Raw genomic sequence first — 24,902 nt, 5'->3', positions numbered from 1 at the left:
CTTCGACGCGGAAGCATCGGATCAGAAAAGCGACATCACTCCTGCTGCCGCGGCAGACGCCGTGTACACTTTGTAGTGTTCTAGTGATCATATTCCGAGTAAGTCTCGATTTTCTGCAGAGACGCCCGTCGGCACCGCCCCCTTGGGGTCGGGCGCTACTCCGGCACCTCATCCGCGCATGTCCCGCGCGGCGCGGCAAGGCTGAGCGCGCGTGCACGAGCGAGATGCGAGCCCTCGTGTCTGCCTTGCTGGCCCTGGCTCTGGCCCGGCCCGCGCTCGCGCAGCTCTTGTACTCGACCCGGCTCTCGTCCTGCCTGTCGTCGGGGAGCAACCTCGTCGCGCCCGAGGACCAGCAGCTCGTCTTCACGCAGCTGTACGCGCAGCTCGACCAGGGTCAGACGCAGCCCGGCGAGCATGCGGCCGGCACCGACTTTGACCGCCTCCCATCGCCCGTCTACAACCAGGACGGCGCCATCCTCACGGGCACAGGCGACCTCCTGCGCATCGTGCTGACGGGCTCGACAGTTGCCCGGAGCGAAGGATACAGCAACGGGACAGGCGACGACCCTGGCTTGTTGTCGACGCTCCTCGTCGATTCGCAGGTCCTCTCGTTCGATGTCGCGAGCAACCGCACCGCGTTGTGCGCCGCGATCCGAACGAACGAGGGCACGACGGGCATGACGACGAACGGGACTGCCGTCGTCACCGACTCGGGCTGCCCGTACGAAGGCGACATCGCGCTCGGATTCGTCGTCCCGCTCGCCAGCTCGTATCCGTTGACGACCATCACGACAAACCTCGTCGCGCTCGACTCGTCGTCGCCAGCGCAGCACCTCGCTTGTTACGACCTCCACTTCACGCCTTACTACCCGGACTACTTTGCGTACGGCGTCATCCGCTACTGTGCGTTTCTTTCTCGATCTACTGTTGCTGGTCGCCTGCTCACGTCCTTCCTGCGCAGTCGTCATCGGCCTCCTCGCCCTCTACCTCCTGCTCTATGTTCTCGCGCGCTTCTTCGCCTCGTACACGACCTGGCTGCAGGACAACGAGACGCAGCTGGCGTCGTCCCTCACGCTCAAGCTCACTTCGCGCGACGGCACCCCCTCGCACCGAGGGATGTGGAAGGCCATCTGGTTCGGTGGGTGGGCAGGTCGGCAGGTCATCGCGAGCGGGAGCCTGCGGAGGTTTGTCACGGCCGAATTTCGCGAGATCTTCTCGCTCGTCGCGTGGTTCTCGCTCGTCGGGACCGTCGCGGTTGAGTGGCCTGGCTTCGCATGTGCGTTCGCTTCGACCTGCGTTGATCTCGACCGCCTCTGACGCGATGACGCGCGCAGATCCCGTGTTCAAGCAGATCGCGTGGACGACTCTCGTCTACAACGCCAGCCTGCCCTTCGCCTCGCCTGCACCGCCGGTCCTTCCGCAGAACGCGACTATTCCCTCGTTGTACGCCTCCCAGATCGCCGACGTCACCTCGCCGCTCTACCTCGACACGGATTTGCCCAACGTCCTCCTCGACCTCGACGGCGAGAGCGACGGTCTCGGCCGGTGGGCGCGTATGATCGGCGTGCGCGACGAGGACGTATGGAGTATCTGCGCCTTCACGTTCTTCGCGCTGTGTGCCGGCGTGATCGCCGTTCATGCCGTCCTTTTCGCCATCGACTCGGCGATCGAGATGATTTCGCCCCAACGGCAGCCCGGGCAGACGAGGCGCTCGGAGGTCCCGATGGAGGACAAGCACGGTGCCGAGGGCGACGATTCGCTCACGCATGCGCTGAGCAAGGAGGCGAGCGGCACCCACGAGAGTCTCGGCGGCGGGAGACGGTCGGACGGCTCGATTGGGCGGTTCCTCGGCAGCGGCGACTTCAATGACGACGACTACCTCGACGACGGGGGCGATTTTGGCCGCAACCCGGAGGACGACTTTTCGCTGTGGCAGCTGCACCTGTCACTTCTCGGCGGCAACCTCGTTCGCATTCTTCTTCTCTTCCATCTCCCGCTCTGCCTCTTCTCGGCGTACCAGTTCACGCTGTACTCCGATTCGCCAACCTCGACATTCGCCCTCGCTGTCGTCACCTTCGCTCTTGTTTGCCTCGCCGCGCCCGTTGCGCTCCTCTGGCTCGTCCACATCAAGCCGACGCGCGACCTGCACGGCCACCTGCCAACCCTCCTCACCGTTGGCCCACTATACAACACCTATGCCGAGGAGTGCACCCTCTTCCCCACCGTCACTTTCGCCTCGAACCTGGTTGTCGGCGTTGTTGTCGGCGCGGCGCAGAGCGAGGGAACCGCGCAAGCCGCCGTCATTCTCCTCGTCGAGGTCGCGCACACGCTGTGCACATCGTTGTGGCTGCCGTGGGGTGACAACTCGGCGATGGGCCCGTTGGCGTTCCTGCTTTCTCTCGCCCGCATCGTCATCGCCGTCCTCCTCGTCGTCCTTTCTCCGTCAGTCGATGTCGCGCCGCCTGCCGCCTCTTGGGTAACCTACATCGTCTTCCTCGCGCAAGGTCTCGTCATCGTACTCCTTCTCGCGGTCGTCGCCTTCAAGTTCCTCGAGCTTGTCGTCCGCCTCGTCGCGCGCGTTCCCTTCGACGAGTCGCGCTCGCCGCGTGGCGGCGGCCTCTTCGGCGCCCTGCGCAAGCTGGACCGGCGCAGCGGCTCCAGTGGCGCGAAGAAGCGCCGTCCGCGACCCGGGTCGGCAGCAGCAGCGGGCAATGCGCGCACGCAAGCTGCGCGGCGCCGGGCGATTGAGGAGCGCAGACGGCGCAACCTCCATCGCGAGCGCTTTGCCGGCGGCACTCTCGGTGGCGTGAGCGACGCTTCAAGCGTGGGAACGCAGACGTACCTCCTTCCGAGCGCGAGGGGACCGGCGGGTCACCCGGGCGCGGCGGGCTCGACGCCCTCGCTTGCGGGCGGCAAGTCACCTTTCCCGTCGAGCGGGCTCGTCGACGACGAGGGCTTCATCATGTCGGCCATGTCGACTCGCGGCTGGGAGTCCGCCTCGGAGGCATCATCGTCGCGCCCTGGCTTCGTCAAACCTGGCACGTACTCGAGCAGTATGGCGGCGGGACCTATCCTTCGTTCCGGCCCGCAGCACTGGGGCAGCCAGGTCGACGTTGTCTCGACGGCTTCGCCTGCTTCCGCCATTGTCGTTCCCGCCGCGCCGTCAGTCACGGCCTCGCCGCAGTCAGGCGCCGAAGGAAGCGGCTCGAGCGGCTTTGCACGCGTAGGCGGAGGACGGGCTTCGCACAGCAACCCGTATCAGCTCGCCAACACGCCCTCGTCGTCCGTCGGGACCGCCTACCCGCCGTACCCAGCCTCTTCCGCCGACATGTATGGCCCGCATCGGACTTCGCGGTCGGCTGTAAGGGACATGGCGGCCGCGCCCATCCTCGGCGGTGATGCGCAGCGATACCCTTCACGGCCCTCGATTGGCGGGCTCCCCTCCTCCTCCGCGCTTCTGAGCAACTCCGTTTCGCCCGGCGGACGCCTCGACGACGAGCACAACCGCCGCTTGTCGACGCGAGTGCGCGCCAAGAAGGGCGAACGGCAGGGCGGGTTCTTCGGCCGCTTCAAGCGCCAGAGACCGCAGTACTCCGACGAGGACGAGTATACGGACGAGACGGACACGGACGACGAGGCGACGGAGCGCCGACCTGCACGCGGCGGCGGCGTCTTCGCTGCACTTGGCCTGCGCGGTGGGCGCGGAAAGGCGCGACGAGGCCGAGGAGGTGGCGACAGTGCAGACGAGATGAGCGACCGCGGTGGGTACGAGCACGACGAGCCGCCCTTTGAGTCGGTCCCGAGCGGCGAGACGGGCTTCTCGGTCGTGCGCAAACCGCGCCCGAGACCCTCGCCCGCCCTCGCTTCCGCCTCGTCGCCCAATCCGGCGTCGGGTAAAACAGCGGGCGCTGCGGGTTTGCACCCTGCGACGCCAACGACTGCAGCTACGGCACCGTCAGACCCGCTGCACCGGCTTGCGACGCCACCGACTGCGTCGACGCCGCCACCACCGCACGTCTCGGTCGAGGCGCCAAGCCGGCCCGGCTCGCTGCACGGCGAGGTAGTTGGGCAGGACTGGGAGGAGGAGGAGGAACGGCGGGAGTGATGTGTTTGACGAATCGACGGCCCCTCTATATCCTCCTGATGACCCTTAGCCCTCATGACTCTGCTACGTGCTTACAGACACTTTCTTTCGTGTGCCCGCGTAATGTTGCAATCCGGTATTGCTTTCGGACCGTATGGCGAGGTCGGGGCGAACGAGACTGCGTTGCGAGATGACGAGGGAGACAAACGACACGAAGGAAGACAGCACAGACTGCAGACGTCGAGATCGACCGAGAAACGTCTAGGACTCGCGTTGAGGGTGGACAGGGCACGAGTGACCGCGCGAGAGCCAGCTCGAGATGCAGGTCTCGTGAAAGGTGCACAAACAGACAAGGCGGGCCATCTTGTCGCCGACCTGGAAGGAAGAGACAATCAGGAAGACTTCCTGCGGAGGGGAAAGACGAGACGCACATCGAAGTCCTCGAAGCAGACGCCGCACTCCTCGCCGACGAGCGGTCCTGGCGGGAGCTTGAAGACTGAGCGACAGGGTGTCAGCGCGCTAAGCCGAGAAACAGTCGCACGCTCGACGCACCGAGGTACCGCCCGGAAGAGATCGATCCGCCGCCCGTCTCGAGGCAGTCACGAATATGCTCCTCCTGCTTGGCCTTGTCGCCGACGCTCGTGAGGGCCGTGCCGCACACAGGGCACTCGACAAGATCGCTCGCATCGGAAGCAGCAGCCTCGCTGGGCGTGACCGACCCAAGGCTCGGCGAGGCAGGGAAGAATGCCTGCGGCGAGAGAAGCGACGCAGTACCTCCGCTCCCTGCTCCACCTCCGACGCCGGACGGGAGCGAGAGTGCCGCGTGGCACTCTCCGCAGGTGCGGTACCGCATAGGCAGGCCCGTGAGCCAGCTCTGCTCCTCCATGAATGTGCCCGGTTCGAGCGCGACCGTATACGGGTCAAGCGCGTCCTCGTGCGGCGAGCACGACGCGCATACGACGAAGCCACACCGGCGACAGTGGTGCTTGCGCTTGAAGAAGGTGAAATGCTGCCCGCACCGGCGGCAGTCACTCGCTTCTTCGTCGGGCTGCCACCGCGCGCGGATTGGGCGAGGCTGGAATAACGGATTGACGGGGAAGATTGAGAGCGGCGCGTGCTCGTGCGTCGGAACGCGGAATTCGGGCGCGATTTGCGGCGTCAAGACCGGGTGCGCCGAGGTCGAAGCAGTCGGTTCGGCCGCGCTGTCGTGGATGGACGCCGAAGTGATACTGGATGGGCGAGTCGCCGTCCAGACGGATCGCGCATCGTCGTTGTCGGCATCCTGTCCCGAGTAGACGAATTCCTCGTCCGAGTCTGTTCGTCGAAGCAGTCAGTAAGGCACTCAAAGAGGCCGTAAACGAGGGACGCACCATCGTCGTCGTCTTCATCCTCGCCCAGCTGCGCTTTCAGTAGCCCAACTCGCTGCAGCAGCGCCTCGAGCTCGTCTTGTGCGCTCCGCCGGCTCGTCTCATCCTCGTCCCCGCTCATCCCCCTCCTCAGCTCGTCCGCGGCGCGCTCGAGCCGCGCAACGACCTTCCTCAGCGCCACGCGGTCCTCGACCAGCTCATCCGCGCCTACCTCGCCCCCCTTTTGCAGCGGGATCGTCCTCGCCGACGTGACGCTCGCACCGTCTCCTCTGGCAACGTCGAGCTCCTCGCCCGCAAGGAACCTCGCCCGCGCGCGGTAGTCCATCTCGACCTCCCTCCCTGCGTCCTGCACCGCGCCCGCGCCGTCCGGGAACCCGAAATCAGGCCGGTCGACCCGCCTGCGCATCAAGCGCACCCATCTCCTGCGCCGGACAAACTTCTTCCCCTGCCCCGCGAGCGCGGCGAGCGCTGCGGCGCTCGCGGGCCCGTCGAGCGAGAGGGCGCGCTGCGCTTCGAGCGGCGGGGAGGGGGACCAGTCGGGGGAGGGGAAGGAGGGAGCGTAGGACCAGCCGGCGTCGTGCGCGGCGGAGGAGGAAGAGGGGAAGGTAGGGTCGACGACCCAGTCGCTGAGCCAGAACCACGCGGGCTCGCGCGGGGGCGATGAGGAAGATGCGGATGTAGCGGGTGCGGCGGGGTCGAGAGAAGGCGAGGAAGCGAGGATCGCGGTGAGGGAAGAGGCGGCGCTGCTGCTCGCTCGTCGGGGCTGCGGCCGCGGCCGTGTCGGTTTGGCAGACGGAGAGGACGACGAAGCGAGGGACGAGGCTGCGGTTTCCGGCGCAGCGCGCACTCGGCCGCCGCTGCGCACCTCGCGCGGTTCAGGCAGGCCAAGGTGCGTCTCGTCGCCGATGACAGGTAGGGCGACCTCGGTGCGGAAGCACGGCAAGTCGTCCTCCGCTCCATCGGCGATCCAGGCGCGCGGCATAGAGAAGGCGGCGACGCCGTCGTTGCGGCTGAGCGCCTTGGACGACCACCTCGTGCCGCTCTGCGCGAGCGTCGAGAGCTTTTTGAGCGACGGCAGCGCGAGGCGCTGGTTCTCGTACAGGACGACGGGGACGGTCGAGTGGTACGCGAGCGGGTTGTACGCGCCGGCGCCGTCCCGCTTGACGCGCGCCTCCTCTGCTGCGGCGAGGACCGAAACGATCTGCACCTGGAATACGGCCGCGGCGAGGTCGTACGCCGTCTCGCCAAAGGCATTGCGCGCGAGCGGGTCGGCGCCCCGCTTGAGCAAGAAGTGCACGAGTGGGAGCTGCCCCTTGGCTGCGGCATTCATGAGGGCAGTATAGCGGTGCTTGTTCGGCTGATCGACCGAGGCGCCAGCATCGATGAGCAGGCGCGCGACGTCGAGCCAGCCGTGCGAGGCGGCGTTGTGCAGCGCGGTCCACCCGTCGTTGTCGGCGGCGTTGACGTCGGCGCCAGAGGCGATCAGGAAGCGACAGACGTCGAGGTGCCCGCGATGTGCGGCCTTGTGCAACGGCGTCTGCGCGCGAAATGCGAAGTCAGGCAAGCTTCGAAGGGTGAGTGGTGCAGCATACGCACCTCGCCCTCGAGATCCTCGAGTTCGGGCATAGCTCCTGCCGCCTCAATGAGCCACTGCACGACGTCGACATGACCCTTCTGCGCCGCATAGTGCAGCGGCGAGAGTCCAGTGTGCGGGCTCGTCTGGTTCGCGAGCGCAAACGTGGACGGGGCTTCTCCTGCGCCGCCCTGCTTCGCTGCGGCTGCGGGCGAGAGGAGCGATCGCAGCCGCTCGAGGTCGCCGTGTGCGCAGGCGGTCGCGATGAGATTGCGCAGGACGGTCGGATCGTAGCCCTTTGCGCTCGAGGCGGTCGACGAGGCGCGAGAGGGAGGCGTAGGGCGGGGCGGCGCGAGAGCTGCGGGCGGATCGATGGATGCGCTCTGAGTGGAAGATGCGCTCTGAGAAGAAGAGTCGGACGAGAGCTGCATCTGCGCGAGGGGCGAGACGAGTCCGCGCGGCGTGGCGGACGAGGCGACATTGAGCGTGCTGGTGCCGGAAGAGGAGCGGTGTCGGGTGAAGGGCGAGGTCGAGCGGGGCGGCATCGCGATTGGGCTTGCGCTCGGCTCTCCTTGAGCCTCGCACGAGGGGAACGAGGGCGTGAACGAGGCTGCAGCTGGGTTGAGCGAGAAGGACGACGAGGGTTGCGGTTCCGAGGAGGCGGTGCCGGGCATAGTCTCATCGCTTGCTGGTCCGTGAGCGCCTGCCTCAGGCCTCGTTGCGTCTACTCGTGCATCTGCTGCGTCGCCCCAGGCACTCTGTGCGGCGGCATGATCGTTCCAGCTCGCGAAAGGTTGAGAGAAGAGGTCGGCGGAAGAGGGAGCGGCGGCGGGCTGGGCTGGCTTGTGCGGGTCTGGCGACGCTGCAAAAGCGTGCTGGAGTGAATAGCTGAGCGGATCGTCACTGCGAGAGCCGAGGATCAGCAAGCAAGCGTCGACGAGAGACGCGGTCTGAGCGAGGGAGGGCAGGACGCACGGTGGCATGGTGGGAGCGCACAGGTGGCTCGCCAGCTCGTGCCACTTCTCTCAACGCTCTATCGGCACGAAGCAGCGAACGTGGTCGAGCCAAAGGTGCGCGGTCGCGGTTGCCAGGAGACGCTCGACCTCGACTCGCTCATCCGCGCGCTGTTCGAGCTAGACTTAGGCCAGACTGCCTTCTAGACGCTATCCATCGGCATCCACGCTCGCACTACCGGCTCACACGCGACTGTTGGTGATTGCGCTCATCTCTCCCCCGCTTCCGGCTCGCTTTCTTGCTCTTCCCGCTCTGCGGCACAGGATGGCGCCAGACGACACGTGCAGCCTCGCAACCAAGTCCATCCACCAGGACAGCGATCTCTCCGGGCCTGAAGTGGCCGCCTTCATCTCGTGCGCTCCCCCTCCTCCCCACCTCGCCCTCGTCGGCTCGCCATTAACTCGCATCCTCGCCCCACCACCATGCACTGACTGGTCACTGTCTCGGTCGAAACACAGAACCTCGACCACCTTCCGCCACCCTTCGCCAGAGCAGATCGCAGCCGCAGAGCCCGGCCTCTACGACGCAAACTGGTCGCCCGCAACCCCCTCGCGCGACATCTACTCGCGATACACCCAGCCCACCCTCACCCGTGCCGAGCGCGTCCTCTCGAGCGTCATCGGCGCACCCACCCTCGTCTACCCCTCGGGCATCGCCGCCTTCTTTGCGTGCCTCGTCCACGTCCGCCCCGACGTCGTCGCCTTTACCGCCGGCGAGGGGTACCACGGGTGCCACACGTCCCTCGAGGTGTACCGACAGATCAGGGGCGCGAGCGAGGTCAAGACCATCAACCTCGACGACCAGTACCCGACCGACAAGAAGGTCCTCGTCTGGCTGGAGACGCCGCTCAACCCAAAGGGCGAGTCGCGCTCGATCGAAGCTTGTGCGTCCCCGGCTTTCGCTTATCTTCTGAGACGGGTGCTGACGTATCCGCTCTGCAGATGCGAAAAAGGCGCACGCGGCGGGCGCAGTGCTCGGCATCGATTCGACCTTTGCTCCGCCCCCGCTGCAGGACCCGTTCAAGTGGGGCGCAGACATCGTCATGCGTGCGTCTTGACCTCAGTTCTGGCCCAATGTGGAAGCTGACCTTCCGCGAGCACATGTACACAGACAGCGGCACTAAATACTTTGCCGGACATTCGGATGCACTCGTCGGGACGCTGAGTGTCAAAAACAAAACCGACTGGCTCAAGCTGTGCGGCCCCTCTCTACTTCTACCAACCTGACTCGAGCTGACCAGTCGACTCGCAGCTGGCACGCCCGCACGTACACGGGCTCCAACATCGGCTCGCTCGACGCGTGGCTCCTCCTGCGCTCGCTGCGCACCCTCTCTGTCCGCGTCACGCAGCAATCCCGCACCGCCACCGCCCTCGCGCAATGGCTCGCGTCGCTCGCGCGCGCCGAGCCCGGGTCCGACCTCGATGGCCCCGGCGGCGTCGTCGAGACGGTGTGGCACACGGCGCTGCAGCGCGATGCGGGCGAGCTGCTCGGCAAGGGGAAGCAGATGGAGAGTGGGCCGGCGTGCTTTGCGGTCCTGTTGAAGAAAGAGGTGTATGCGCAGTATCTCCCGCATCGTCTCAAGCTCTTTATCGTAAGTTCTCGGCCTCCCCCTCTGCGCGCTCCTCGAAGCGACTCACGCTTTTGGCTGCAGCCTGCTACGTCCCTGGGCGGCGTCGAGTCGCTCATCGAGCAGCGCCGCGTGTCCGACCCGGGTGCCGACCCTCGTCTCGGTGCGTCCGTCATGTTCTTCTCCGACTGCTGTTTCCAGCTGACCGCCCCTTCGCTCAGTTCGCCTCTCGATCGGCCTGGAGGACTTTGAGGACCTCAAGGCCGACCTCATCCAGGGTTTCAAGGCAGTGCAGCGGGTGCGTGACCCTCGCTCTCTCTTCGGCACCCGTTCGGACAGGCCCTGACGGTTTCGCAACTCGCGCTCGCAGCTTGACGACGGCAAGATTGCAAAAATCTGAGCCTTACTTTAGACTGCGGTCGGCGTGCAGAAATACAACTGCACCTTTATTTGGCCCAGCGCGAGCCACGCCGCTTGCGTTGCGTCTCCGAGAAAGACGCTGCGGCGATTCGCTCTCTCTCGGCCACGCGACGAAGCCTGTTCGCCGCCGCTGCCGAGAGACTGTTCGGCCTGCCTCGACGCAGGCGCCAATTTCGGGCGCGTCGGCTGCGAGAGGCCGTTTCTGTCGCGAAGTCGACCAGCGGGATGGGGTGCGTTGGTGCGGACCCGGGGCGGCACACGGGCGCCGGGGAGCTGTGCGAACGCGGTAGAGGATCGTGCACGTCTGAGAGAGTACCTAAAGGGGACCGGGCGAGGCTGCTTCGGCTGGCCTCCACCCGATCGACTCGGATGCTCGTCGAGGCGGGGCGTTCCTCGCAGCACCCACTGCAGTGGTTCGCGTCCCGGTTTGGCCCTGTCAGCGCACCTCTCTGTGCTCTTCCATGCTCGAGAGACGCTGTGCGCCCGCATCGAGCTCTGGACGAGCCGCGAGAGCAGCCGTTCATTCGCGCCGCAGACCCGCATCGCTGGCGCAGCCGACCGCAGCTCGTCGTCTCCTCGTTTTGGGTCTCCCTGCGCTGCGCCCGCACTCTACCAGCCCTTGACTCCCGGCTCTGTCGGATTCTTCCTCTCTCGCTTGCGCGAACGATGGATCAGCGCTTGCTTGCTGCTCTCGCGCCTCGAGCGGATCTGTGAGCCTTCCTTCGCCGTTCCGCCTGGCGGCGCAGGACGCTCACCCTTGACTGCCTCCGACAGTGAATACACTGTCACAGTGGTGCAGCAGCCCATACGAGCCAGGATGTGCGGCTTCGGCGACAAGGCGAGTCTCTCCGCGACCCGCCGCACTCCCAGTCGGCGAGACTGACCCGTCCTCGGGCGTCACGGACAGGACCGTCGGCCCATCTCGCCGCCACTCATCGTCCAGCTCACCGCTGTCGACCAGTCCACGGGCCTGCAAGTCCCCGTCGAGTGAGCCCGCGGTAGTCCTCTCGATTCGCGCTCTTTCGAGACTGACCGCTGCGACCATTCCGCAGTGACCTCGACACCACCTTTCTCATCCTCGCCAGCGACCTCCGTGACTCCGACACTCTCGGCGACGCGAACCTGATCCTCCCGCCAGGCAGCAGCGGGCGCATTTCGTCCTCGTCGGCCATGCGCACGCCTTCCTCCTCGTGCGCCTCTTCGCAGCACTCGAGCGCGGCGTCGCGCTCGTGCTCGCCTTCAAGTCCGCCGTTCGAGTACCCCTCGCCGCAGGACTCGCAGACGAGCCCGAAGGGCACGCCCAAAGGAGCGCTGGGGCCATTGCCGGAGGAAGAAGAGGAGGACGACAACCGGACGCCGCAGCCTTCCGGAATGACTCGCTTGCTCTCCTCGGCGCCCTCTGTCTCGCCGCCACCGCCAGCGAGCGGTCTGAAGCGACCTAGCCCAGGCGCGGAACCGCCCATGTCGCTCGACTTCCCGGACGCTCCTTCCCAGCCTCCGCCTGCGAAACGGCTGCGCACCGGAGAAAGCCGTCCTCTGCCTCTTCCGAATTCACCCACCGTACCACTCACGCCGCCATCCAGCACGGTCGCCTGCTCGCACGACACGGACTCCCACGATCCATCGTGCGCATCGACCGCTGCCGCTCTCCCTCCTGCTTCGGCACCCGCGCCGCCGAGCAACTCGAGCTTCATCCCCTACGCGCGCGCGCGGCCCTCGTACACCGAACATCGCAGCATGACGTCCTCCGCCTCGAACGACGGCCCGTCAGCGCCGGACGCCGACGTCGAAGGAACCGAAGTCTCCACGGCGCTCGTACCGAACCTGATCGGGACGCTGCACACGAACGCGTACAAGCTCAAGGACCTCGACGGCGAGCGGGGCGTGTACTTTGTGTTGCCCGATCTGAGCGTGCGCAACGAGGGGCAGTTTAGGTTGCGGTTGAGGTTGCTCAGCATCGGGTTGTGCGTGCATCCTTTGGCTCTTCCTCTCTCGTCCGATCACGTACCAATACTGTCAAACATGCTGCAGCGGGGGTGCCCGGTCGGAAGCGGGGCTCAACGTCGTCGCCTCGGCCTGCACAGACCCGTTCCGCGTCTGCAGCGCCAAGAAGTTCGAGGGCATGCTCGGTGCGTCTCATTACCTCTAATCTGTTACGTACAAGTGCCCTGACTGACAGGAACGCGGCACTGTGCAGACCCGACGCCCTTGTCGCAGTGCTTTGCAAAGCAAGGCGTGCGGATCCCGACGCGCAAGGTGGCACGCGCAAAGGGGAAGAAGGAGGCCGCGGTCAAGCACGAGGAGTCACACCAAGAGGAAAGTGTGGCAGGCTAAGTGCCACCAGTATGTGCGCGTAGAGTAGTTAGTCCTGTGCCTTACTGTGCCGTGCTGTTGTTGTGAACCGTATCCGTCGTGATCGTTGGTTTTGCAAGCTTTCCATCTAACTACTCTTCCGTGCGACACCTGAACAAGGAAGCAGCGGAGGCGACGTTACGAGCAGCGCAGCAAGGAGAGACACCCCAGGACGGCTCGCTTGCGGATCGCGGACAGAGAAGGTCATAAGCTTAGACATCGTTACGAGCTGAGAACCCACTGGAGACGGTCTCAGAAAGGACGTCTCTACGCAACTACGGAAAGGCCGCCAGCACCGATGGAGAGAGCCGCAGCGCAAAGACCGGTGACGACGGCGGTCGAAGCAGTGAGACCGGTCGCGGCATTGTCATGACCGTCGAAAATGCCAGCAATAGCTGTGCGCATAGCCAGTCAGCAGAAGTAGGGGAAGTGTGATCACGGTGCGGGAAATACGCACCTTCGGTCGCCTCGCCCCAGACGGACGCGACCCTCTGCGTCCCCTCGCTCCAGACGGACGGCGCCGCGCTCGTGACCGTGACCCACGCGCCGTCCGCGCCGCTCGTGACCGTCTCCCAGACGCCGTCGGCGCGGCTCGTGACGCGGTCGCCGAGGTCGCGCGAGTCGGACGAGGACGACGCGCCGCCGGCGGTGATGCTCGCTTGCGCGGCGGAGAGGATCGACTCGACGGACGAGGCTTGCGCGGCGTCGGTCAGGGTGTAGGCCGCGCCCTGGGGGGTGCAATCGCGGACTTGGTATTCGAACGCGGATTCGCGCAGAAGAAGGTGGGCTCACCCCGTTCAGCGAGATGATGGTCTGGGTCGAACCGTCGGCCTGGGTTGTGAGGATGGTGGTTGCGAGGGCAGTCTGCTGCTGGCTGTCAACGGCGTGAGCGGTCCTCTTAGTCAGCGCAGGAGAATCCGAGAGGGCTAGGGGCAAGAGCTGCGAGCGCACGCAGCTGCTAGGCCGGCACATGCGAAGGAAGTGACGAGGACGGCCGAGCGCATGTCGAGCGTATGCGAAGTGAGGGGAGCAAGAGCAAGAGTGGATCCCGCAAGGTCCGGAAAGCGGGGCTCGGCTCCCTCGCGCACGTACCGGAGGAGCGAGCTGAACAGGAGACGAGGGCCGGTGTCGCTGGCAGCGGGAGGCAGTGCAGGGCATTCAGAAGCGATATCCTGTAGTCTTTTGTAGCAGAGCGACCACGCAGACAAGCTCCATGGAGCAGTGGCAGGTCGCGCTACCTGGGGGAGCCGCAGAGAAGGGAGCGAGCGAGGACAACTCGTCGGCAGCAACAGCGCGCAGCGGCGGCAGAGCGTGGTGAGCAGTGCGAGTGAGCCACGTGCAGTCTAGTTACTCAGCAGACCAAGCGAGTGCGCGGGCGAGCGGGAGCGGGGGGCGGGGCGCGGGTGCTGGCGGCGAGTCGAAGCTCGAGGCTCGGGGCGACGCTCGCGGCGGCCGCGCTTTGCTCTCCAGCTTCTGCTCGCAGTCGACTCGCGTGCGTCCCTGCGCCCTCCCTGCCCCGTGCCAGTCCTGCCCCCGCTGACCCGCGCCCTGCCCGCCCGCGCCGCCCTCGCCCCCCCGCCCCGCCGCTCGCCGCAAACTCTTGCTCGCACCCCTCGTCCTCGCCTCGCTCCCTCTCCCGCGCTCCCAGCCACAATGTCGGACGCCAAGGCCAACCCCATGCGCGAGCTCCGCATCGAGAAGCTCGTCATCAGTGCGTTGCTCGCCGTGTGATGGGGGAACGCGGGCCAGGGAATGCTCACCGACAATCCACTACAGACATCTCGGTTGGCGAGTCTGGTGACCGTCTCACCCGTGCCTCCAAGGTGTTGGAGCAGCTTACGGGTCAGACGCCCGTGACGTCCAAGGCCCGCTACACGGTCCGTCACTTCGGTATCCGCCGCAACGAGAAGATCGCTTGCCACATCACCATCCGCGGCCCCAAGGCCGAGGAGATCCTCGAGCGTGGCCTCAAGGTCAAGGAGTACGAGCTCAAGAAGCGCAACTTCTCCGAGACCGGCAACTTCGGCTTCGGTATCCAGGAGCACATCGACCTTGGCATCAAGTACGACCCGGGTATCGGGTGCGTCCACTTCTACCCCTGGACTCTCCTGTGCACTCCCGCTGACGAGCCGTGTGCGCCCTGCAGTATCTTCGGCATGGACTTCTGTGCGTTTCGACCTGCTTGCCCTCCCACTCCCCCTTCCTTTCCTGCGCCTCCACCGCCGCCTCCCGCACCCGCGCGTCGCGCGTACGACACCCTGCACCCTCTACGAGTCGCTCAGAGCGCTCGAGCGCGGCCGCTGCCGCCAGACGGGCGAGCTGGACCTGCGGGGGCGGATGAGCTGGGACAGAGCGGGGGGAGCGCTGCACGCCTCAGGCGGAGTGCTGCTCCTCCGTCGCTTCGTGGTGCTGCGTGCGAGCGCGCCGGAGTGGCGGTACGAGCTAGCAGGACTCGTTGGACGAGATGCGCGGGTTGAGGAGCAGGGTGCACCATGCTGACCGTGTGCTGCTCGCCGCTCGTACAGACGTCGTCATGGGCCGGCCAGGCGGCCGTGTCGCGCGCCGCAAGCACTGCACCTCGCGCGTCGGCTTCTCGCACCGCGTCAAGCGCGACGAGACGATGGTGCGTCGCGGCGCCCCTCCTACGCCGCTCCCGTCGCTGACCTCGCATCTCGTTGCGTCTCGCAGAGCTGGTTCAAGCAGCGCTTCGACGGCATCCTCCTCGGCCGCAAGGACTAAATCCTGGTCCTTGCTCGGTTTGGCTGGAGGTCGGCGCGCGAGTGCGGCGCGAAACAAGCGGCCCGAGGGCGTTCTGTAGCTGTGCTCGGGAACCGGCGGGCGAGATCCTCACTGATGCCGACGCTGCGCGTGCACGAGCGAGAGAGAGAGAGATGGGCTTGGTGCATTGCGTTCGGTATGGGGAGACGGAGGCTGTGCTGTTGCACCTCGAAGCACGCCGGCGAATCCCTTGTCCTTCGTCCCGCCCCTCCCACGGCCCGCGCCGTACACCTGCTGTATGGCAAGCGACCACCAAGCTGCCCTCGGTCGGGCTATCGCGCGCGAAGAACCCGGACAAGCGACCTTACCGCCTCTCCTCGAGGCCGCACCGCCTTCCCAGCCTCAGTCGAATCCGCGCACGGCCTCAAATGCGCGCGCAGTACCGCTTTGACGCGGCCAGAGATTGTCCAGCACAACCGACGGAACCGCGAGACCCTGCCCCAAGGGCTGCCGGCGCGTCAGGCCTCTCCGCTGTCGGCGCTCGCAACCCTGGTTCTGCCTGCGGCGGATCCAGCCCTCTGCCGTGCGCCGTCTTTGCGGTCGAGGAGGGCGTGCGGCTCTTTGTGCTTCCTCGACGAGCGGCTGATCCTCTCGCTCCGTCCGTCCCTCTTGGTCATCACCTGCTTGGCGCATGCTTAGGGCAGCTTGCGTCTGTGAACGCGCGTTTCGCAGGCTCCGCTGCGCCGCTCCGGACGTCAGGACTGGAACGCTCATCCATGGCTCTCGCTGAGTATCCGCAATTGCAGCTTGCTGAATTGATATCGTGACGTCTCACATGCTCGCTCCCTCGAGTCTCAGGGAGGCTCGTCCATGAGTGCCACATGTGCGCACGGTGTATTACCTGTCCTCTTATTCCAGCCTGCCAATGTACAGCGCCGCTCGACTGACAGGCGGCGAACTAGGCCGGCGTGGACAGGCCAAGGCGTGCGCGGATCCCCTCGAGCTGCGGAAGGTGGGTGATCGGTCAGTTCTGCGAGTTTGCTTCACCCCACCCGGAAGCGCAGTCACGCGAGGAAAGCAAAGTTCCGGATGGGGAGCAGCGGAGCGGCAGAAGTGACGGACCATGCGTTTGACGCGCTCGATGCGCTCTGCGCTCCCCTTTGCGCCCTTTACGTTTGCGCTCCCGTACGGCTCCTCGACGACGACCTCGTCCATGACGACGATGCTGGTCCCGGCCCAGCGGACGGGGAGCGTGCGCGCGAGCGCGTCAAACAGCTGCTGCGCGTCGGGCGACACGCCCTGCCCGATGCGCGCGGCGGCGCGCTGCTCGGCGGCTACGGCGCGCGAGACGACGGCAGAGAGATCCGAGGCGGAGGAGGGGAGGGCCGAGAAGGGGAGCGGGGTGGACGGAGGCGGGAGGGCAGGGTCGGGCGTGGTCGAGAGGACGTCGACGGAGACGAGCTGCGACGTCTTGAGGAAGTGGTAGGTTCGCTTCGGGGCGGCGGAGGAAGCGGAAGAGGATGCAGGGACAGGAGTGGACGGGGCGGAAGAGGCGGGGGCGGAAGCGGTCGAGGGAGACGAGAGGACGAGGAAGCCAGAGGACGAGTCGAAGGTGAACAGAGCGCCCTCGAGTGTCCGCTCGGGCGCGCCGTCGCCTGCTGCCGCAACTTTGACTCGCAAGGGGAGGTTGAGGAGCGTCGCAAGGTCTGGCAGCGTTGCGGCAGGGGTGGCAGAGGGGGGCGGTGCAGGGGATGCAGACGACGCGGGCGGCTTGGGCGAGGCGGTCGAGGCGGGGCGGGGCGCGGGGGTCTGGCCCTGTTTGCGCGAAGTCTGCAGTACCGGCGAGGCAGTCCGGCTGGCCATCGCAGCTGTGCGTGCGCCCAGGCGAGGCTGTCAAGCGACGGCCGTGGTGGGGAGGCGGGCGAGTCGAGGCAAGCGCAAGCGGCGGTGGATGCGCGTGTGCGATGCACTTGGCTACGCTCCGGGTGGCGCTCTGTGGGCTCTGCAGCGCAGGAACGCGCGAGTGCGGCGATGCGATGCGGTCAACCTCTCGCCTCGTCTCTCTCGCCGTGACCACCACCTGCCAGCTTCAGACTGAACCCGGTCCGCACTGCCTCTGCAGTGGTACGTGCACAACTTCCCGAGTGGCTCATTGCTGGCCTCAGCCGCGGCTCTCTTCGCTCTGCGCCTCGCTCTCCTTGTCTGGCCCGCCCTTCGATACGCGCCTCTCGTCGCTGCCAGCTCGACGTCCTGAGCACTGCTGCCGCTCAATGCTCCTGCTACTATGCTGAACCCGCTACGCGCGACCTGCGCCGGGTAGCGGCCCTGCGCCCCTAATTTCGGCGAGTGTCGTTGACAATGTCTCCTCGGCTGCACTGGTCGTGCTCGACGCTGGGCTGCTGGTGTGCGACTCGCTCGTCAACTCGGCGCTCGACGTTGCATCGCTGTGGAGGTGGGCGAGGCCGCCGGCACGGTGGTCGCAGAGGCGCCGACGGATCCGCTCGGTTCGGTTGATCCGCTGAGCGTGTCGGCGCTCAAGCTGCTTGCCGAAGCGAGCACCTCGCTCAGCGGCGCCTGCGTCGCAGGTCCAGTCTGGTCGTGCGGAACGACGCTCGACGCGGACGAGGTGGAGGATTCCGTCGACGGGTCCGAGGTGTAGACGAGCCCGTCCGATGTGTCGTTCCACGCCGAGTTGCCGAGATGCGACCCGAGGTCGACGTTGCCGAGCGGCGACTCGTGGCCCAGCGCGCGCGAGATGCTCCAGTAGAGGTAGAGGACGAGGATGGCCACCCTGCGAGAGTTTGTATGAGTGTGCTGTGGCAGGACGGCCGGGATGGGACGCACCAGTAGACCGCGATCAACGGCGTGTACAGACTGAATGTGCCATCGAGTCAGCCAGCGGCACAGGGTGAGGTCCAGGTTGCGCGCACGCACTGCTCAGTCCGCCGCTGTGCCTTCGCGTCCGCAAGAAGCTCCTCGCGCGATTCCTGGTAGCCCGACGTGTCGTCCGTCGGCACCCGCTCCGGAAGCTGGCTCAAGTCGATGCTGTCGTCGTCACTGTCCTTGCCCTTCTCCTTCTTCGGAAGCAGGTCGAACCCTTCGTCCTCGGGGTCAGTGTCGCCTTCGCCACCATGGTGCACCGGCGTCTTCTCCTCGGAGCGGTAGCGGCGCGACTTGCGTAGCTCGTGCTCGTTGAGCTGTCGGGCCGAGCGTGACTTGGGGATGTTGTGTCCTGCGCGGTGAAGCGACGGCTGCGATAACTATCTCATCAGGTTCTGTCCGCCGCCAGGACGTATCAATGGCGCACGATTGCATGCGAAAGGAGCGCCCCGAGCTCCCAGGAGCCCTTCTTCTCGTCGTGCTGGTTCTCGATGCCGTTTTCGGCGAGGTCGATCGATTGGAGAACCGTGTCGAGCTCAGTGAACGGGTGCTCGAGCAGCCACCAGCCCGTGTATGATGAAAGCTGCTTTCAGGATGTCAGGGACCCAAAGCAGAATAGAACAGCGAGGTGGAACGCACATTGGCCGTCTCGAGCGTTGCTCCTGCAGAAAATTCCTTCGCGCGCAACATCTCCTTCTTGCGCCTCGAGCGCTCCCAATCTGGATGGTCCTCTTGGATGCGTCGCAGCAGCGCCTTCTGCGCCCCCGCTTCGCGCCAACGCTTCTCCTCCTTGGCGCGGTCCTCGACAAAGTCGAGCAGCGAAGCGAATGACGAGTTGAGCGTCGTGTAGGTCTGGAAGGCGCGCTCGAGGCGCTTGTCGCCATTCGGCGCGTCGGTGTGTTGCGCCTTGAGCGCCTCGAAGCGCGGCTGGAGCGCGCACACGTGCTTGTACTCGGCGAGCAAGTCGGCCTTTGCCTGCCCGACGAGCGCAGCAAGCTTGGTCGCTTCGTCGCGCTCGACCGAGCGCGAGCGCGGAGGACCGCCAGCGCGGCCGGCAAAGAGCTGCGGGACGCTGTAGAGCGTGCCCGTGAGGCGGTGGCGCTGAATAGCGACGAGCTCGACATCGTCGAACAGGGCGTCGACGGCTTCTTGTCGCGCGTCGACCTGAGAACACATGGTCAGCAAGGAGCTCTACTCGGCGGAGTACTCGATGGAGGAAGACCAGCCGACGCACGCCCTTGCTGAAAGCGTCAACGGAATCGACGGCAGACGGCGCCGGTTTCTTGCGCTGTCGCGTGCCAGTGCTTGCCGACTCGTACGGCACAATGGAGGACCCAGCTGAAGCGCGCGATGTGGTGCTCTGAGCGTATTGACGAAAACGCGGGTAAGCGGTGTCGAGGGTACAAACCATCTTTTTCGCTCACCCTACTCGGCCGCGACGGGATGAGCGTCTCCTGCGCCTCGGCATCTGTCTCGCCCTCGGTCGTCGTGCCGCCATACGACTGAACTGAAGAGCGACCCGAGCCCGCCGCACGTCCGCCCCTCACGCCTCCTGGCCGGTACGCCCGCTCGATGTCGTCCTCGACCTGCTGCGCGGTGTGCGCCGCCTTGCCAACTTCGCCTGCAATCTGCCCCGCCGCTTCGGCAAAGTGCTCTGCGACGTCGAGGCCGTGTCGCACTTCATCGTAGAGCGAGTCTCGCCTGGATGAGCGGGACGCAGTTCGACGAGGAGTGTTGGACGCCTTTGAGCGCGAAGACGGAGGCGGATCGTACATGGTGACCATGACGGCAGGAGCCAGTCGCAGCAGGACAGCGGAAACAAAGAAACAACATGGAAAGCACTGCACGAACGCCGGAGACAGGAGGTCCGCGGGATGTCCGCTGAGAAGAGGAGAAGAGAGGCGGACGAATACGACTTGAAAGCGCGATGGGGAAGCGGTGCAAGCAGAGAGACTCAAGCAGTGGAGCAGGAAGCTCAGGAGTGGCTTCCGATCGACTCGAAGGGAAGCCTGACGAAGTCGACCCCCGCTTCGGCGAGGTCGAGCAACCTCTGTCGCCCCCAATGCACCGGACAACCGCACGAGCTGCCGTGCGCGCAGCTGCACGTGCTGCAGGTACACCCACTGCAGCCCACAAGACCACTCGGCGGACCGCAGCGACGCTCGCAGGAAAGGCGCTCCGGGTCGGAATCGTCGGAGGAGGACCCGCAGGCTTCTACGCTGCGTCGCGGCTGCTGAGCCTGCCTGGGTCGGAGCAGACCCGCGTTGACCTGTTCGAGCTGCTTCCGACGCCCTTCGGCCTCGCCCGGTTCGGTGTTGCGCCTGATCATCCCGAAGTCAAGGTGCGACCTTCCCTCGCAACTGATGAAGCCGTTTCCTCGCCTTGCACGCTGACTGAGGCCCCTTTGCGCTCGGCAGAACTGCGAGCACAAATTCGAAGAGACAGCTCGGGACCCGCGCTTCCGCTTCTTCGGCAACGTCCAGGTCTGCGGCACTGCCTCGCCCGACGCGACCCCCTCTTCCGTGCCCAATACGCACCCTTCGGCGCTCGCCGCGTCAATCCCACTCGATACGCTGCGAGAGCACTATGACGCCGTCCTCCTGACCTACGGCGCATCGCTCGATCGACCTCTGGGCATCCCCGGCGAAGACACGCTCCTCAATGTCCTGTCGGCCCGCACCTTTGTCAACTGGTACAACGGGCACCCGTACCACTCGTCGCTCCTCGCTCCCGTGCTCGACCTCTCCAAGCTCGACCACGCGACCATCATCGGACAGGGCAACGTCGCGCTCGACGTCGCGCGCATCCTGCTCAAGGACGTTGACGCCCTCCGCGAGTACGACGTCCCCGAGCACGTCCTCGCCGAGCTCGCGCGCAGCCGCATCAAGCGCGTCGACGTCGTCGGCCGACGAGGTCCGCTGCAACTCGCAGCGACGACCAAGGAGCTGCGCGAGATGCTCGCATTGCCCGGCGTCGCGTTCGAGACGGACCAGCAGCTCCTCGCGCAGGCGGTGGCGGACGTCGACGCTCATCCGAAGATGGAGGGTGCGCGGGGCAAGAAGCGCGCGATGGGCCTGCTCAAGGGCGGAAGCAAGACAACCCTCGCAGGCGCAGACCGCAGCTGGAGCCTCGAGTTCCTCCAGAGCCCCGTCGAGCTCCTCCCGTCTGCCGACGCGAGCGCCGAGGCACCTTCGCCGCTCGAGGGCATCACGAGCCCGCAGTCGATCGGCGCTGTGCGCTACGTGCAGAACGAGCTTGTGCCCTCGTCTTCATCCTCCGACCCGTCTACCTACACCGCCCGCGCCACCGCGAGCACCTCCCTCTCTCCGACCTCGGTTCTCTTCAAGTCCGTCGGCTACCGCTCGATCGGCCTCCCCGGCCTCCCCTTCGACGCGCGCCGCGGCATCGTCCTCAACGACCAGGGGCGCGTCGTCACGCCCGCGGGCGAGCGCGTCGCCGGGCTGTACACGAGCGGGTGGCTCGCGCGTGGCCCGATGGGCGTCATCGCGACGACCATGTTTGACGCGTTCGCGACCGCCGACCTCGTCGCGGCCGACTTGGCGGCGCAGGGCGGGCAGGACGAGGCGCGCGGGGATGTCCCGATTGAGACGCTGAGGGGCGACAGGCGCGTCGTGAGCTGGGAGGACTGGGAGGTGCTCGACCGGATCGAGCGCGAGAGGGGCCGCGCAAAGGGAAAGCTGAGGGAGAAGATCACGAGCGTCGAGGAGATGCTCAACTTGTTACCGTAGATGCACCGCACGCTTCCACGACTTTCGCAACGTAGATCGCATCTTACAGACGTCGACTCGCAACGAGCAAGCGCTTCAGCGGTTCCCTGCTCGCTCCGCTCAGACCCGGGCATGCATTCCTTGATCCGTAGTCGATTGCACGAGCCGCCGACTAGGGTGCCGGCCACTGCGAGCCGTCCTCGAGCTCGACCGTCCCACCGGGCCCCGTGCCGCGCCTCCTCGCCGGCAGCTCGTAGTAATCCGTCCTCGCGCTCCGGTCAATGACCTCGCCCTCGTCGTCGTCGTCCTCCTCCTCGTCGTCCTGCCCAGCGGCAGACGGGTCGAGGTACTTGTCGAGTTCCGACTGCGGGACCTGCGCAGAGTCGCCCGAGGACGAGACCTTCATGTCGCGCATGAGACGCGTGACCGACTCGGCCTTCTGCGCCTCCTTTTTGCGCTCCTGCGGATCCCCTCAGTCCGTCAGCACGGCGAGCACACGAGTGAAGCAAAGAGCAGACGGCGCACCCGCTCGGCCGTGATCTTTTCCAGCTCGGGCTTGTAGTCGCGCTCGTACTCCTCGCGCGCCTCCTGCACCGCGTCAAAGAGCTCGTCCATGCCCTCGCCCGTCATGGCCGACACTCCGACAGCCTGTGAGACGGTATCACAAAAGCCTCATCAGCTCCCGCGTACTTGCGCGTCGTACAACGAGCCGTGAGTGTGCAGCCGTGAGACTCACGCGGAGGTGCTTGTAGAACTCGTCGAGGACGAGGCTCATCGAGTTCATGAGACTGTCCATGTACGCCGGCCCGTCCTCCTCGCCATGGGTCCTGCGGCGCTCGAGGAGCGCGTCCTGGAACTTTTCAAAGTCGCGCATCCACTCGAGCGCAAACCCGTGCGGCTCGACGTCCGTCTTGTTGAACACGAGGAGGAACGGGAGCCGCGTCTTGTACAGGATCGAGCACGCGTACAGCATGTTGGACATGAAGGTCGCGGGCGCCGTCGTGCGCGGCGTGTCGATGATGTAGACGACGACGGTCGGGAGCGCCGACGCGAGCGCGTCGGTGATGATCGAGCCCGAGGCGGACCACGTGAAGATCTCGATCTGCCCGGGCGTGTCGAGCAGGACGTAGCTGCGTGCGAGCGGTCTCAGTCAGCGCAGGGGAGTGGGTCAGGCGGAAGAAGGAAGACGGACTCGACAGACTGGGCGCGGTTCTCGACGTGCCCGAGGACCTGGTCAAACTTCGTCGTGAAGAGATTGAGGGCCGTCATGATGCCGCCGTTGGGCCCGAGGTTGTACCTAAGCGGACGGGGTCAGTCGAAGACAAAGAGGCGGGATGACCCAGAGGAGGCCGGACGCACTGCTTCATGACCTCGGGATAGTCGACGGTATCGCGTATGTCGATGTTGGCGTCGAAGGGGAGGTGCATGACGGCGGGGTCGAGGTTGAGGACGTAAGGGGGTTGGTTGCGCGAGTGCAGGTACGAGTTGACGCGCTGCATGAAGGTCGCTGCGGAATACCCGGCAAGTCAGCGCCGATTCTCAGCCCTGAGCACCCAAGCAAGCACGGCACAAGCGCAGTACTCGACGGGGACGAGCGGAACGGAAGGCGGTGCGGCGGGGACGCACTCTTTCCCGAGCCTGCCATGCCGATGACGATCATTGCGGTTGCCCTGGGCGACTCTTTGCCTTTTCCCTTGTCGGCCTGAGCGGGCTGCGGGGTGGCCTGGGGTGTTGCCATGGCTGGGTAGTGCTGTGCGAGCGTTGCGAGAGATCAAGTCGGAGGAGCGCGAGAGAGCGGGTGGGGCGGGTCGCTGCTGTCGGTGGCCTCGTTGAAAGTGCTCGTCGAGCTGGTGCGCCCCTCTGTGCGCTCGTCTGAGCGAGTCGAGACGAGTGGGAGCAGTGAAGTCCGAGTCCGAGGTTCGCTCCGCTCTCGCCTCGGCGCTGTCACCGCTTGCCGCTTTGAGCGACGCTGTGGACAGGAGCACACGCACGATGCAGGCACCGCAACTACCCCCGCCACCCGCCCGCCTCTCGCTGCAGCCCGCGCTGTCGCCCTCGTCCGGCTTCCTCTTCCCCTCGCTGCACGCCTTCCCGCCCTTCTATACGCGCCAGCCCAACCCGCAGACCTGGGCCCACCAGCTCGACCAGTGGCGCACCCTCGTCCTCGCCTGGGCCCGCTTCACCCGCACCTTCCGCATCGACTGCTCCCAGGAGACGTGTGGGGCGGAACCCTTTGCCAACCACGCCATCAAGCGTGCGTGCACCGTCGGACTCCTCCTGCTCAGTACGCGCACTCACTGACGCCCGCCCGCGCGACACAGGCCAGCTCACTCTCCCGACCCTCCGCCTCGTCCTCGACTCGCTCGTCGCATCCGGCTCGGCAGCCTGGGACACGGCCACGCTCCCCGCCGGCGGCAAGAAGAGCACAGCAGCAGGAACAGGAGTAGGAGGCGGAGCCGTGTGGATCTACTGGAAGCGGCCGGAAGAATGGGCCACCGCCGTCTACGACTGGGTGCGTTTCGCATGCATCTGCTCTCACACCCGACTCTTGTCCGTCCCGTCTGTATGCGCGGCACGTTGGGCTGACGATGATGCGCGCGCGTCGACGCAGATCAAAGAGACGGGACAGACGAACAGCATCATGACGTTCTACGAACTGACAGAGGGCGGCGACCTCGTGCACACGACCGGTCCGTCCCTCTTCCAGGCCCTCCCCTAACTCCGCCCAGTGACTTACGCATCCTGCACACCTGTCCGAGCAGACTTCTACCGCCTCCCGACCCCGATCCTGCGCAAGGCGCTCGACATCCTCATCAAGCAGGGCAAAGCCCAGGTCCTCAAGGGCTCGGGCGACGACGGCGACGGCGTCAAGTTCGTCTGAGGTTCGCTGCCCGCGCCGTCATGGGAGCACGCTTGGGTGTGTATAGAGCGACGTGTCAGACTTCCGTACGTACGATGTGCATTGTTGTTGTAACTCCGCGCTCTCGCTCCAGTCTCTTGCCCTTCCGTCTCGCGCGCAAGTCTCCTGGTTCTGCCGCGCAGCGACCCGTCAGAGCGAGCGAAAATACAGGCTTGCCTGAGGGTACGGGCGAGTCTACGTGCGCTTTTCCCTCCGGGGGGGGGGGGGGGGGCGGCCCCGGCCCGCCCCCCCCCCGCGGGCGGGGCGCGCGCCGACGCCCCGCGGCGGGGGCGGCGGAGG

At 66.1% G+C, this 24,902-nt stretch overlaps 11 protein-coding genes across 11 annotated transcripts; 6 read left to right on the top strand and 5 right to left on the bottom strand.

The window, feature by feature from the left end:
* Positions 1-224: 224 nt before the first annotated feature.
* Positions 225-4,105, top strand: JCM10292_004305 (uncharacterized protein; the record flags this gene model as incomplete). The annotated part of the gene is made up of 3 exons (XM_076645640.1): positions 225-903; positions 962-1,276; positions 1,335-4,105. 3 exons carry the CDS (start codon positions 225-227, stop codon positions 4,103-4,105), a joined length of 3,765 nt encoding a protein of 1,254 aa, XP_076508510.1.
* Positions 4,106-4,345: 240 nt separating this feature from the next.
* On the bottom strand, positions 4,346-7,698 carry JCM10292_004304 (uncharacterized protein; the record flags this gene model as incomplete). The annotated part of the gene is made up of 5 exons (XM_076645639.1): positions 4,346-4,459; positions 4,516-4,580; positions 4,637-5,398; positions 5,455-6,988; positions 7,048-7,698. 5 exons carry the CDS (start codon positions 7,696-7,698, stop codon positions 4,346-4,348), a joined length of 3,126 nt encoding a protein of 1,041 aa, XP_076508509.1.
* Positions 7,699-8,302: 604 nt separating this feature from the next.
* On the top strand, positions 8,303-10,005 carry JCM10292_004303 (uncharacterized protein; the record flags this gene model as incomplete). Its single annotated transcript, XM_076645638.1, has 8 exons — positions 8,303-8,391; positions 8,497-8,921; positions 8,980-9,084; positions 9,149-9,233; positions 9,290-9,629; positions 9,690-9,768; positions 9,827-9,903; positions 9,976-10,005. The coding sequence occupies 8 exons, from the start codon at positions 8,303-8,305 to the stop codon at positions 10,003-10,005; spliced, it is 1,230 nt and encodes a 409-aa protein (XP_076508508.1).
* A 686-nt stretch (positions 10,006-10,691) lies between these two features.
* Positions 10,692-12,359, top strand: JCM10292_004302 (velvet factor family protein; the record flags this gene model as incomplete). The annotated part of the gene is made up of 6 exons (XM_076645637.1): positions 10,692-10,735; positions 10,800-10,863; positions 10,933-11,012; positions 11,078-11,989; positions 12,057-12,154; positions 12,223-12,359. 6 exons carry the CDS (start codon positions 10,692-10,694, stop codon positions 12,357-12,359), a joined length of 1,335 nt encoding a protein of 444 aa, XP_076508507.1.
* Positions 12,360-12,644: 285 nt separating this feature from the next.
* JCM10292_004301 (uncharacterized protein) lies at positions 12,645-13,381 on the bottom strand (the record flags this gene model as incomplete). Its single annotated transcript, XM_076645636.1, has 4 exons — positions 12,645-12,772; positions 12,835-13,105; positions 13,170-13,251; positions 13,329-13,381. The coding sequence occupies 4 exons, from the start codon at positions 13,379-13,381 to the stop codon at positions 12,645-12,647; spliced, it is 534 nt and encodes a 177-aa protein (XP_076508506.1).
* A 649-nt stretch (positions 13,382-14,030) lies between these two features.
* Positions 14,031-15,116, top strand: JCM10292_004300 (uL5 family ribosomal protein; the record flags this gene model as incomplete). The annotated part of the gene is made up of 5 exons (XM_076645635.1): positions 14,031-14,088; positions 14,154-14,457; positions 14,524-14,543; positions 14,903-15,000; positions 15,066-15,116. The coding sequence occupies 5 exons, from the start codon at positions 14,031-14,033 to the stop codon at positions 15,114-15,116; spliced, it is 531 nt and encodes a 176-aa protein (XP_076508505.1).
* A 937-nt stretch (positions 15,117-16,053) lies between these two features.
* On the bottom strand, positions 16,054-16,958 carry LSM12 (Lsm12p; the record flags this gene model as incomplete). The annotated part of the gene is made up of 2 exons (XM_076645634.1): positions 16,054-16,098; positions 16,218-16,958. 2 exons carry the CDS (start codon positions 16,956-16,958, stop codon positions 16,054-16,056), a joined length of 786 nt encoding a protein of 261 aa, XP_076508504.1.
* A 555-nt stretch (positions 16,959-17,513) lies between these two features.
* Positions 17,514-19,759, bottom strand: JCM10292_004298 (uncharacterized protein; the record flags this gene model as incomplete). Its single annotated transcript, XM_076645633.1, has 7 exons — positions 17,514-17,886; positions 17,940-17,969; positions 18,030-18,346; positions 18,403-18,558; positions 18,615-19,139; positions 19,210-19,313; positions 19,384-19,759. The coding sequence occupies 7 exons, from the start codon at positions 19,757-19,759 to the stop codon at positions 17,514-17,516; spliced, it is 1,881 nt and encodes a 626-aa protein (XP_076508503.1).
* A 278-nt stretch (positions 19,760-20,037) lies between these two features.
* On the top strand, positions 20,038-21,724 carry ARH1 (NADPH-adrenodoxin reductase; the record flags this gene model as incomplete). Its single annotated transcript, XM_076645632.1, has 2 exons — positions 20,038-20,316; positions 20,393-21,724. The coding sequence occupies 2 exons, from the start codon at positions 20,038-20,040 to the stop codon at positions 21,722-21,724; spliced, it is 1,611 nt and encodes a 536-aa protein (XP_076508502.1).
* A 151-nt stretch (positions 21,725-21,875) lies between these two features.
* Positions 21,876-23,441, bottom strand: NPA3 (GTPase NPA3; the record flags this gene model as incomplete). Its single annotated transcript, XM_076645631.1, has 6 exons — positions 21,876-22,163; positions 22,229-22,351; positions 22,440-22,833; positions 22,896-23,000; positions 23,063-23,210; positions 23,330-23,441. The coding sequence occupies 6 exons, from the start codon at positions 23,439-23,441 to the stop codon at positions 21,876-21,878; spliced, it is 1,170 nt and encodes a 389-aa protein (XP_076508501.1).
* Positions 23,442-23,695: 254 nt separating this feature from the next.
* On the top strand, positions 23,696-24,584 carry VPS25 (ESCRT-II subunit protein VPS25; the record flags this gene model as incomplete). The annotated part of the gene is made up of 4 exons (XM_076645630.1): positions 23,696-23,957; positions 24,025-24,215; positions 24,315-24,393; positions 24,466-24,584. 4 exons carry the CDS (start codon positions 23,696-23,698, stop codon positions 24,582-24,584), a joined length of 651 nt encoding a protein of 216 aa, XP_076508500.1.
* Positions 24,585-24,902: the final 318 nt, after the last annotated feature.

Source organism: Rhodotorula paludigena (assembly GCF_050403205.1).
Source record: "Rhodotorula paludigena JCM10292 DNA, Rt_paludigena_JCM10292v1_ctg2, whole genome shotgun sequence".
In the NCBI taxonomy this organism is placed as follows: domain Eukaryota; kingdom Fungi; phylum Basidiomycota; class Microbotryomycetes; order Sporidiobolales; family Sporidiobolaceae; genus Rhodotorula; species Rhodotorula paludigena.
The sequence above is the reverse complement of the archived record's forward strand: the minus strand, read 5'-3'. Positions and strand labels throughout refer to the sequence as shown.